The sequence below is a fragment of the Neomonachus schauinslandi genome, chromosome 1 (genome assembly GCF_002201575.2).
Source record: "Neomonachus schauinslandi chromosome 1, ASM220157v2, whole genome shotgun sequence".
Classification (NCBI taxonomy): domain Eukaryota; kingdom Metazoa; phylum Chordata; class Mammalia; order Carnivora; family Phocidae; genus Neomonachus; species Neomonachus schauinslandi.
The window spans coordinates 176,906,012-176,918,853 of record NC_058403.1 but is presented as its reverse complement, the minus strand read 5'-3'; the positions used below and the strand labels follow the sequence as shown (position 1 = coordinate 176,918,853).

Genomic DNA, 12,842 nt, shown 5'->3' with positions numbered 1-12,842 from the left:
TCTGTTGCTTTTACAAGTTTAATCTAGGTATTAAGGAGCTGACTGTGGAACCATGTCGGTTCGACATCTTCAACTCAGTTGTATATCATAGAAAACCACTCTGGGTGGTGACGGACTCCCATGATGCCCCACAACCAGGCACACCTCTAACTCCCTAATCTGTAATACTACAAAATATGGCTTGGGTTTTTTTCCCCCCTTCTTTTTTTTCCGAAGCGCAAGTGGACGACCAGCAAGGGTCCGACAGTGTTATTCCTAATTACCTTTTTTTTTTCACTCTTGATCCTGTGGCTCTCATAATTAGTTACCTGGGGCTGCAATCCAATTTGAAGTGATGACAAGAAAGTGATCCATGAAAAAGTAATAAGTTAAATCCAATTTCAGCCTTCCTCTAATTAAATGCACATGGAGCTAATGACTCCAACCCTAGCATTTCAGTGATAATGGTAATTAGTGAGGTGGGAGTCGCTCTCTTTTTCAACACTGGAGGTGTAAACCACAAGGTAAAATGGTAGGAGCACTCTTAATTACATGTGTCATTTTGTCAGCAATTTACACATTTTTTGACCAGTCAAGTATGTTTTTTTCCCCTGTCCCTCCCCACCTCCTAGCCCCAACAATGATTATAACATACCATTCCAGGTTCCAACACATGGAAGCTCGTAAGAGCACTTCAGACTTGAGCATGACAAATAACTTTTCTTTGCTGTTGCTCACCTCTGAGACGCACACAGAGACAAGGTGACAATTAGGATAACGACACAGATCTCAGTCCCCTTAACTGAAATCCGGGTATTTCCAGTGGAACTGGTTTTTGGTGGTTTGGTTTTATTTTTGCTTATGCTATGGAAAAATAATTTGCTTCTTGGTGGCAAACGGGGCGCTCCGTAGCTACTGAGGAAATGTACATGGAAGGAGAAGCTGCAGTGAACTTCCTGATGGCAATACTGGTCGTCCGTGGTCCTAAAACACCTGGCTTCCCACCCTGGTGCTGTACCTGCCTGTGCGCTCTGCAGCAAGTCAGGTAACCTCTGTGAGTTACTTTTCCTTATCCATAGCACAGTTTAAGGACAGTTCCTATATTACAGGGCAGCTATGGGGTTGGTCCACATTCAGCACTAACTAAACATTAATTATCTTTGCCTATAGTGACCTATGCATATGGTGACATGCTTACATTTAAAATATTAGCATCACACTGGAATTTTAATGCTTAGGTGCATGTTGGTAACGTGACCATATAATTAAATGTCCAAACTGGGATGCTTTAAAAGAGAAATGTCAATAAACACACTCCGGCACCAGCCATAGACCAGGGATATCCTGGAAGGACTGGGACACCGGCTCATCCCATATACTGCTGAAGCTGAAATAGCAAAAATAAGCTAATTCATTACATTACAGCTCAGATCAGAAATCTGGAGGCAAGGACAAAACATACTATTTTAGAAAAAAAAAAAAAATTCTGAAAGCAAGAGTATTTGACCTAGGTCACAGGATGGATTTCTTGAGGTTCAGGAAACCCTTATAACTGGATACAAAATTCTGTGTGTGGATGCGTTTTTTTCTGAGGGGCCGGGGTCACTGTTTCTATCATACTTTTAACGGTGTGTGTAATCTGTAAGACTTAATAGCCATTTCAAAGCGTCATTTCTATTTTATTGTTTCTTATCAAGATTCATTTTTTAGGGTTTTGGGACTCTCCAAAGTCATGTGGTAACAATGACATCTTCAACAGTTACCAAAATTTCGACACTTCTTATCAATTTAAGGTCAGGGATGCCAATTCTAGACAACGCTAACTCCAGACATTTAAGAAAAGAAAAAAAAATCTGCCTCCTTCTCCTGAATTATCCGCTTTACTAATTCCGTGCATAGGGATATTGTTTAAGGGTCAGTATTTCAAAACCATTCCATTTCACTATCTACAACATAAAATTGTAGTTTCCTTTAAAGGTTTCCTCTTACCAATTTATTCCTTAGTGAATAACGTGGAAATGATATGGGTACTAAGATTATATGTGGCATTAATGCAAAGCAAAAATGCTGCCTAAAGCATGTTTTATGTAACTGCAAATAAAAATGCTAAAAAAAACACCTGCTGGATCTTGTACTTTAACCTCCTCCGCTTCAAGCAGGAGTCCTTATTATAATCCCGAGCTTCCAACTGGATGACACGGCTGCACTTCCAGTGGATTTCACTACCCTTCCTTCCAGTGAAATGGCCTCCTGGATGAGGGGCTCCCACATGATGTAACCTTGGAAGGGGAAGGATAGGCAGGAGGGGAAAATCTCCGATGACTGGTTTCAAGTTCAAATTCTTTATAGACGGCCTGAAACTGTGGTCAGCTTTCCGCTGTAAGCAACACACAAGGTTTACTTTCTTTCCTAACTTTCATGCTGCCAGAATACACATGTACTTTTACTTTCTTAGGAGAAAATGTGTCATTTGATTTCCTTCCAGTTTATGTACTCGTGCCAACAACTAAAATGCTTAAAGAACCAAAATGAATTACTACCCAGAAACGGTGGTCAAAGTTCCAAAATTCGATCAATAAAATTGCTCATCTACTCACAAATTAATCTTCAGCCAGTAAAGTTACACATTTTCGAGGTTATGAGCACACCTGCACCGTTAAGCATTTATTTCACTTGTTTAAGCAATCTTCAGAAGCATATAAATATTTATAAAAGCAAGCCTACTATTTTTACCCACATATAATTTTCTTTTTCTGCAGCAAAACCTTGTTAATTCTTTTACAACTCATAAGCCTCCTGAAGGCAGGGTCTGTACCCTTGGCAGTTTCATCTGGATAAACATCAGCAGGACGCCCTGTGCGTTGAGGCTGATGCAGAAATGCTCAGCAAGTTGCATTTAATAAATTCAGATCCTCCTGATCCTGAATTTACAATGGGGCCAATTTTCAGTTTTCATTTGTATCATTCATAAAAAATTTGCAAGACAACTCCAGAGACTAAATAAGGGGCGATTTAGGTTACTAAGTAGAATGTTTTTTAAGAACTTCAAAAGCAGTATCTATACCCGATTAATGCCTGCATTATGTAAACCACACGTCGCCCAAGAATGGGGCCAGCTCAGATTGAGTTCTGCATGTGTATCTGGAGAGAGCGTTCCTCTCTCTTATTTACTCTCATCTTCCTGAAATTAGTCCAAATTGCTGATGTTTGACTACATTTTGTGATCTCTATCGAGTAACCACTTAGAGCCTCCTCTAACTTTCCATTCTCTTTTGTTTGTTATCATCAGCCTGTGAAACTGGAGAACGCTGCCAAACATAAAGCAGGGAAGTGTGAGATATGCCTAAAATATAAGTCACAGTATATTTGAGGATTTGGGTTTCTTTCTTTTTTTTTTTTTCCTCAAGCAATCAGCAGATCAAATTCTTCTTCCCTGTCAAGCCTTCCTCTATGCGGAATATCTGAAATTTGCTAAAATAGGTCTCTCAGTGTGGTTATGAAGGGTATGAAGAACAGAAATGAACACTGTTAAGGTTTGTGATAGGAGTTCCCTTTCATTTCAGAGCCACACTGGCTGAGATGCCCCAGCGAGGACATGGAATGGGCGAGATCTCTTTAAATGTGAAGGTTATTCCTACCGCGAATCACCGAGTCTCCATACACATTTTGAGAAGGAGGTAGTATATACCATGTGACCTAGGCTAGTAATTTCTCCTCTCTGTTTGTGGAAGGCCAGCCAACCTAATAAAGCCTGGTGAATTTGCATGACCCTACCAGGCAGCTGACAAGACGCAGTCTATGATGCACATGACGCACACACACATACAGCCAGTCAACCAACTCTTTATTTCCCCCCCGCCCTGATCAGCTCTTAAAGCTGGTCTAAATTCTATGCTTGTCAACTCTCCCACGGAGGGGTAGGAAGGGACTCAAAACATCTTATTTAGCAAAACCAGCATTCAAGATGGCCCCCTCGCCCCGCACTTTTTATACAGACTGAAGTGCTCAGCAGAATGTGTTAGGTTGGTTTTGACACTGTCTTTGCCAAGAAAAATGAAGCTCTCTGTATCATACTCTTCTGGTGGCTAAAAACCTTATAACGGGCAAGAAAAAGAGCCCTCCAAAGGAAATCCCCTGAAACTTTACTTCATATATTTAGCCCTAAAGCAACTTCGTTCATCTTGGAAAAGAAGTTACCTAAAAATGCCATATGTCTTTAAAAAGCAAGTATGAGGGAATATAAGTCTAGTATAAAAAAATTACATATGATATTCAATACTGAAGAGCAGTGCATCAGACAGATTGTGTATGTGTGTACTTTTTAAAATTATCCCTAACCAAAGCTCTACTACGTGTAAGATTCCCACCTCCCCCCCAATAATATATTGTCATTTTTCCAATGCACTTGAGGTCTGATAAATTCAAGAGGACTCACAGTATTTTTAAGGCTGTTAGAGCTCCAAGAGGGAGGCAAAAAGAATGGACAGTCATTTGAATCACTGAGTGACAGGCTGGGCTAGTTCCCTGTATACATTAATAAATTAGAATTTTAATTGTGTCTCTGTCTGCAGGAGATGCCCCAGCACTTTAATATGTACCAACAATTGGCTATGTTCTGGAATCTGCAATGTGGCCTCTGCAGCTGACCTCTGAAACACAATTCCCAGTCTGACTACAGAAACTGTTCAGTTTGATCCTTTCAACTTATTTGAATCCTGACAAATAAGCTCACAGCTGAAAGGTCAACCCAGTCATATTTCATCCTCCAGAACTGTTCTTAAGACATCTGCACAACAAAGCACTTCTTATAGCACCTGACATGGGACCTCAATGACACTATATCTCATTAAAAATGTCCCCAGCACTTACACACATGACAAGGCCTATGGATTGGTGATGACAATTTACCAAATAACTAACTGGTTTTGGAAGTGTTAGTCAACAATGCACATGGTCATCCAACTGTTCCCATCCAGTGTTACTTTACTGCCAAACTTGCCCTAGACAGTGACGGCTTCCCAAGTAGATGTAAAAGAACTAGGACTTGTTCCCGAAACATCAGTTAGATCTTTGCAGGATAATTTGGGAACTGATGTTGGTTCACTCTGATCTGAGAAAAGTAAACACAAGCTGGAATTTGGGTTGACCTCATGGTCAAAGTCACTGGTGCCAAGTTATACCCAACAGCTACCATTTACAAGTTTTGTCCCCAAATGTCCAGTGTGAGAAACTCATCTTTACTTCCTGTTTTGAGGATGCCCACTCTGAGCTATGGAAGCAGTTGAATCACGTAGTACCTGCAAGTGCCCTGTCTCAGATGTGAACACGAACACCCTCCATCAAGTTTCTTTGAATTTTCTGTTACAATTTTCTACTCCAAGTCAAAAATCCAAATTAGATTTTTATGAACTCCTTTTTCTACTCTGTTAGCCCCTGCCCCCAATAGGGCTGAAATCAGAAGTTGCTAAAACAGTCTTTTTTGATACCTTTACAAAAAAATTGCCTGCCATTTTTCATTAATGATCCAGAAATATTCTGAAAACATCCACTAAAGAACAAAATATGTATTATATTGATGACTAGGTATAGTAAAAGTACTGTATCTTCCTCAGTCCTCCTAACAGTTCTTGATACAATTGACACTTTGGGACGAATGGTTCTGTGCTGTGGGGGATCTTCCTGTGCAGTGTAGGACCACTTAAGTAGTATCCCTGACCTCTCTATTTAGTTGTCAGGAGCACCATGCACCCCCTGGGATAACCAAAAATTTTCTCTAGACATTGCCCTTTGTCCCTTGGTGGGGTGGGGGGAGGGTAAAATCACCCCCAGTTGAAAACCACTGCACTAAAGTTATGTGTGTGGGTATCGCATTTCCAGCCCCATCATGAGAGGATGAGGTGACCTATCTTGAGTACCAGGAATTTTTTCTCCTTGGTGCTACGTGGTGCCTATTAAGCAACCCACACCTGCAACTACTCATCCTATTACATCAACTCATTAGGAGATCTTCTTCCCAACAAACACACTCTTGGTTGAATAGACATCTTTTCCGAAATGTCATCCTCTGCTGGTAAACCAAAAAATGCACCTTCTGCAGAAGATTTTCATACGTGATTTGCAACTCCCAACACAATCCACTTCTCAATGGCTTATAGTGTATAATGTCAGTTTTTTCAAAAAAGAATAATCACCTGAAGGGCTGGTTGTTTGTCATTCCTCTTGGGAGATTTTAATCCACTAACTTGCTGCTGCTGTTGCTGCTGAAGGAGAAGCTGTCTGGCCACTTGAAGTGCCTGGAAGGAAAAATGGAAGAAACACGTTTGTGTGAGTACCCATGTTCGGGGATTCCTTCACATAAAGGATTCCAGGAAGTACAATTTAGGATGGGATCCTGACTTTCACATTTCCAGGCAAATGAAACAGCCAACAAAACTTCCCACCAGCCTAAGTTGGGAAACTTTCCACATTTGGTTTACGTTTTCTTAGATGGAGTCAATGTCATAGCCAGCTCCTTAGGCATCACAATCCACCCAAGCAGATGCTTTATTCCTGCCATCAATGTGACAGAAGTTGGACCACGAATGACTGGGACCCTGAGGAAGGAAGGCAGAGCAGCAAGGAAGGACCTGGACAAAAGACACAAATTTAGGAGACAACAATGGGGCTCTTTTTGGAGGGACCTTCATCCCCCAATATTTCTTGGGGGAACTTGAGAGCTCAAGTCAAAAGTTAAGACTTTGACCTCTTCTGAGTCCAAATAAAGAGGAGAAGCTAAATGGTGAAACACGCTATGGATAAAGGTATGTGAGAAGGAAGATCAAATAAGGTAAGATATACCGAGGGTGAACTGAAGAGACTGTGTAAGAAAAAAAAAAAAAAAAGTAGCAAATGTGACCTCTAGGTCAATTCAAAAGGTACAATCTGTACCTGTGAACAAAACTAATCATGCCTAATACAAAACAACTCTTTTAAGCTCGTAACATAGGTGGTTTTTATTTAAAGGCAGAAACTAAAGCAGTAATATGAACCGGGGATAAAGCAAAAGGTAAATAGAAGAGTCCTCCCAAGTGCAAAATACAGACTGACCAATCTTTTTTTAAAAGCTCAAGTAAAAAAAGAAAAAAAAAAGTGTCATCAAGAAACCCTCATGAGAACATCTACTGTCAAAAATAATAGCCACACCTTTCCAAAGAGGGCAGCAGGATCAGCAACAGAAGACTGAAGTTTGCAGACAGTGTGCTAGAAAATCACATGAGAAGTTAGGCTATTCGAGTTAATTTGGCTGAGAACCAAGAATGTTCATGTGCAAGACATGTCAAGAATGTTCATTAAATGATGTGCTTAGAGTTTAGAAACAGAATGGGATTTCTTGGGGATTACATCAATAATAATTTCTACATAGTAACTAATTATTTGTGCCTAAAAGAAGATGCACCGGTAGGTGTGGTCACCACAGCAAAAGGATCTGATACTAGAAGTCTTTGAAAGTGTGCATAATGGACTTAGGATGGTAGTGCGTTTCTCAAAGAGAAGTAAAGACTTCATTCGTATAAGAAAATAATGTACGTAGTTTCAAAAAATGTTTCAGTGACACCACGGAATGAGGGAAAGGCAGGATGTCCTGGAGGGCCCTGTGCACTGAACTCAGGGGGAAGGGAAAAGAGAGTGGTCAAGAAGATGGATCGTTCATGAACAGACACCTAGAAATGCCGAATCAGCAAGAGTAGTACTTCTAAAAGGACAACTTCACTAAACTGAGCTCATAACTGTACTACTGTAACAAAGAGTATTTTTTAGACATTTTATAAGGTTGAGCGGTGCCTTTGTGTCTAAAAGGCACAAAGGGAGGCAATGAAACAGATGCACAGATAAATGGGTGACAAAGGAAAGATCTTGGGAAAGATGGAACCTTCCCGTCCCACCTCCCTAGGACACCCATCCCCTTGTCCCAGGGAGGCCTTCTGCCTACTGAACTCACCACCAACAACCCTTCAGATGTAATGTACAGGCTATTTCATCTGTGAAGGGAGAGACATGTTCGAGAAAGCCTGCCTGGAAGAGCCTCCAGAAGAGAGGCTGTCTGAGAGGGGCATCTGGAAGCCAAGACGCCTGGGAGAGTTGCCCGAGACTCCAGCCTGCTGTCTCTGAGGAGGATTCACCATCACTGGACTCCGGGTTTCCTTGTCTCCTTGGAGACGCTCAGTACATGCGTAGGTGTAAAAGTGGGCAGAGTGAGGATTTCATTTATATCATATAAGAAAAATAGTCCCCTTTGCAAGGTGCCTGCAGGAGCAAAAGCCTCTCCTCCTACTATATATGTTCTCTTAACTATTTCACATGAGGTAGTCTTACAGCTTTTTAATGTAGAAAAGGGAACTGCTACATAGTCTAAGTGCTTGCTTCAGAGTTTCCCGAGTAATGAACGGATCAGCAAAGAAGGGTCCGGCTGTTACCTGGAAAGGCAGGCAGAGGAACTGTAGAGGACAAGGAAAAGAGTGCAGAGGAAGACACGGTAGGGAAGAGGAGAAAGGTTAGGGACATTCGAGACTAAGACAGAGCAAGCAAAGCAAAGCAAAATGACGCAAACTCCGTAGTCACAAATCTTTGTTAAAATTATTTACCATATTTCACCAAGTATTTGGAGAACAGGTATTCAGTTTTTAAATAACCAAGTCTCAGAGAATCTGTACAGTGAACTCCTCATTTTGGCAAAAGGGATGGTATCTAGTGTCTTTTTAAAACACACACACACACACACACACAACTATTCTTATGTTCTCATAAGTGTACTTGAGCAAAAGAAAGTATAAGACTCAAACCTAAGTTTTCAATGAATGTTTACTGAGCTGGCTCTATACATTTCAAAATTGGCTAGTGAAATCCTTGCAATTATTTTACTGGTTTTAAGGGGGAAAAAAAGTCATTTAGGTGTACAACATCTTTTTTTAGACCCAACGTGGAGCACATGAACTTAAATAATCATGTAATGAACTCCAGCTACCTTACAGCATTTCATACCGAGCCCTGCTAAAGACGATACTCAAAGACAGCAGCACAGGGAGAAAAGGCTTAGGAACTTGCAGGAACACAAGTGATATTTCAGTCAAACTACCAAAGAGAGAATACAAGATGGACATATGTGCAAACTGGCTTCCAAATTTTCTTCTCAAAATGAAAGCAAATATGCAAAATAACGTCAAATATCTGGGATGGAGAGGCAATACTAGTAGAAATTATTCACCTTGATCTGAATTGTTATGGATTGTGCCACAATAATTCCCTGGCCTTATCCTGATTATGGGAACAAAGTTGGAGCAAAGTATTACACCTATCCTCCCCAACCCCTAAATCAACTGAGGTCTCAACAAGCATATTAAAAGATAATTTATTAGAACTTATAAAGTGCTGTGAAATCAACCACCAAAGGGCATTTGCTTTTCCGATTTCCAGTGTATGTAAATCACTGAATCTAGATTTTAAATTGTCATAAAAAAGAAGAGAAATAAATCCTTAGTGTACAAGACCACACATTTGAGCATTATCATTATAATATGAGCTGGATTACATAACTTATAATATGTATCTCTGGTATTACTGCTTGTAGAAAGTCAAAAATGTTTATTGTCCTGTTCATTGTTGGTCGGTGGAAAATTTGGAATGACTGATGGGATCCCCTTTGGAAACTGCACCAGAGAACACTAGTTACCCATACATGATTACTTGATAGCCAGCCTCAGAGATATGTTCCAATACAACTGAAGAGTGAGGATGGACTTTTCTTATTTTTACAACCATGTCTCAATCCCATATGGAGAGAAGTTACATTATCCTGTTTGAAGATAAATGAGATCCTTTGGATACAGAATAAAAAGATGCATAGATATATGTGTTTGTGTGTGTATGAGGGAGAAGAAAAGAGGGTTAGTGAGGGGAGGGGAGAGAAAGAGAAAGAATATGAATAAATGAAAGAATTTCTCTTTTAAGAAGCAAGGATCAACTCTGACTCAAGTTCCAGACCAACTGCTAAGTAAATAACTTAAAAGGCCCCATCCCATCTCTGAAGACCTTTTACTATTGATGGTGGTTCCTGGGCTGGGTTGAGTCAACGCTTCCTTTATAAAAGATGTGACAATTGCTTGGCACTGACAACTTGGTGCTGTACTGAGTGCTAGGCTCAGGTTTCAAGATGCTCAGGATTCAAGGCTTCAGTTTGAACATGTCATAGAAAGGGGGTGACTGATAAAACCAGGCACTTAAAGCCCAGAGGCACACACTCACATCTATTTTCCTCCAATGGATAAAATAAATGGATCTGTGAGCTAACAGAGGAAAGGGCTGGAAGGTATGCATGTACTGTCTTCATCTGTGGACAGAGCCTCCCTCTCTGCCTTGGCTACCATCTATGCCCCCGTCGGTACAAGGGGTCAAAGTTGCCTTATGATCAACACTCCATGGGCCACAAGCAGCTTGGAGTACTCAGAGTCAGGGAGTGGGTACTTCGTTGCTAGTTTGGCAGGCCATGCTCTTATGCTAACTGGGGCCTGGGCATTTCTGACACACCTTCAATTCTACTGGTTCAAAATTATGTCATTCTCTCGAGGGCCTTCACTTTCTTAGTAAGTGCCATCTGTTATTTACAAATTATACTTATACATAAGCATCTTTACAACTTTTGAGCTATTTATAGCTGAAGTTCAGAGCAGGTGTTTATACTTTAGGGGCTAGGTATCCCCATGTTTAGCATGCTTATTAAGGTAGCCAATGTTCAAAAACATGTTTACTGTATTTTAAGAAACAGCAATAAGTTTATATAAAATATGATTTGAATAAGCATGCACATATACATAAAGCAAACTGGGAGAAGGAGAAAACCTTCATGCAAGTTTTTACACAACACTTGGTGATGAGGCCTGAGATAAGCACCGATATTTGGAGGTCCTCAAAAAAAGGACTAACCCCCATGTTTTAGGTCCCAGGTCAGCAACCTATAGCCCATGGACCAAATCCCCCTGATCAGCTGTTAGTGTTCAGCCCATGAGATGAGAATGGTTTTTATGTATTTAAATAGTTGGGGAAATAATAAAAGGAAGAATATTTTGTGACATGTGAAAAGTATATGGAATTCGATTTTCAGTATCCACAAATAAAGTTTTATTGGAACACAGTCATGTTTGTTTCATTACATACTGTCTATGGCTGCTTTTGTATCACAAAGCAGAGTTAAGTACTTTCAACACAGACCGTATGGTCCACAGAGCCTAAAATATTTCCTATCTGGCCCTGTACAGGGAAAGTTTGCCAAGCCATGCCTTGGGTTGCTATCTGTATTCTGAGATTCCCCGAAGATGCCACTGGACACAATTTTATAAAAACAAGGCTTGCCCTCAGTTGCCCAAAATTAGCTTAGAAGGTAGCTGACGTGCATGGACCTTACTAATGCACTGTTCTTAAAGCTCAAAGTCCTATTTGATTTTCCAGAAAGAACTGGGACGTGAAAACAAAATACATCAGTGTGCTTCTGCAACTATTTAAAACGAGTTGCCAACTTTGAATATGTGTTTCTTCTCACAGATAATTTACACCAGTTCAGAGTGAATCTCCTCAATTGGGTGTGAGGTCCCGAACACCATCAGAATGAAGACAGCATGCACTATTGGCCAGTGGAGAAAAGTCAGTTATTTCCTGTCTGCCCTGACAAGTTGTCCCACTTCCAGCTTCAAAGGCTGCTCTGAGTCAGCCACCCTTCCTCTAATTTCTTTTCCTAGACTCTCCCCACCCCTCAAGATCAAACCTGTTTCTCAGATAATTTCCCAGGCTAATCAACAGTCACTGTGTGTATGGGGGTGGGAGGAAAAGCTAGCAATAAAATGCAGCATGGGAAGCTTAGGAGGAAAGAAATTATGTTCTCTTCATTTCTCAACCTCTTGATGCGCCTCAGAGTACCTCTAGAGAGCTTCTCTCCCCCCCATAAAATAATCTGCTATCTTGGTGCGACCCAGCAACTAACTACCATCTTAATAAGAGTGCTCATCATTTAACACAATCTAAGGATCCCACTGTAGCCAGACCTGGGACTGAGTATGCAGAGAAATTCCATCACGTCCTCCCTTTATTTTTTATTTATTTATTTATTTTTTAACGATTTTATTTATTTGACAGAGAGAGATAGTGAGAGCAGGAACACAAGCAGGGGGTGCAGAGGCAGAGGGAGAGGGAGAAGCAGACTTCCCGTGGAGCGGGGAGCCTGATGCGGGGCTCGATCCCAGGACCCTGGGATCATGACCTGAGCCAAAGGCAGACGCTTAACGACTGAGCCACCCAGGCGCCCCTCACCTCCTCCCTTTAGACATAGTAATCACTCCAGGGCAGGATGGAAAGAACATTTGTGGGTCACTTAAAAAAGAAAGGACAGTGGCTGATAGGACTAGATGTGTAGATGTATTCACACAGAATCAACAGCACTCCAAGGCAAGTTCTCCAATAGGAATGCCAAATGTGGGAAAAGTGATTTACAAATGGAGCACTTGGTTATCACAGGAAAATGGAAAAGTAAGCTAATCTCATAGAGGGATTTGCCCCAAGGAAAGATTCTGATTGATTGTGTAAATATTAGATATAAAAAGAAAGCACTGTAACAGATCATGTTAATAGCGTCATAAGTAAAAAACAAAAAGAAAAACCACTTCCCCCATTAAAATTTTAATATATGGGGGCAACAACCATCAAAAAATCATCAGAGAGCCTTTAACAGTCTCTTTGCACCAGTTACTGTTTGATCTATTTGATGAGAATCCAAATAAGGGTATAGACTCTGAACATTCATCGGTAGTTGATTCACTTGACTCGACAGTCCTGCTCCCCCG

At 40.8% G+C, this 12,842-nt stretch overlaps 1 protein-coding gene across 2 annotated transcripts in view; it reads right to left on the bottom strand.

Moving 5' to 3' along the window:
• FOXP1 (forkhead box P1) overlaps positions 1-12,842 on the bottom strand; it is a 488,623-nt gene that overhangs the window by 141,304 nt on the left and 334,477 nt on the right. For both annotated transcript variants that reach the window (XM_021695139.2, XM_021695136.2), the window contains one exon: positions 6,171-6,272. In XM_021695139.2, coding sequence (XP_021550814.2) covers positions 6,171-6,272 — 102 coding nt within the window. The remainder of the gene's footprint in view (positions 1-6,170; positions 6,273-12,842) is intronic.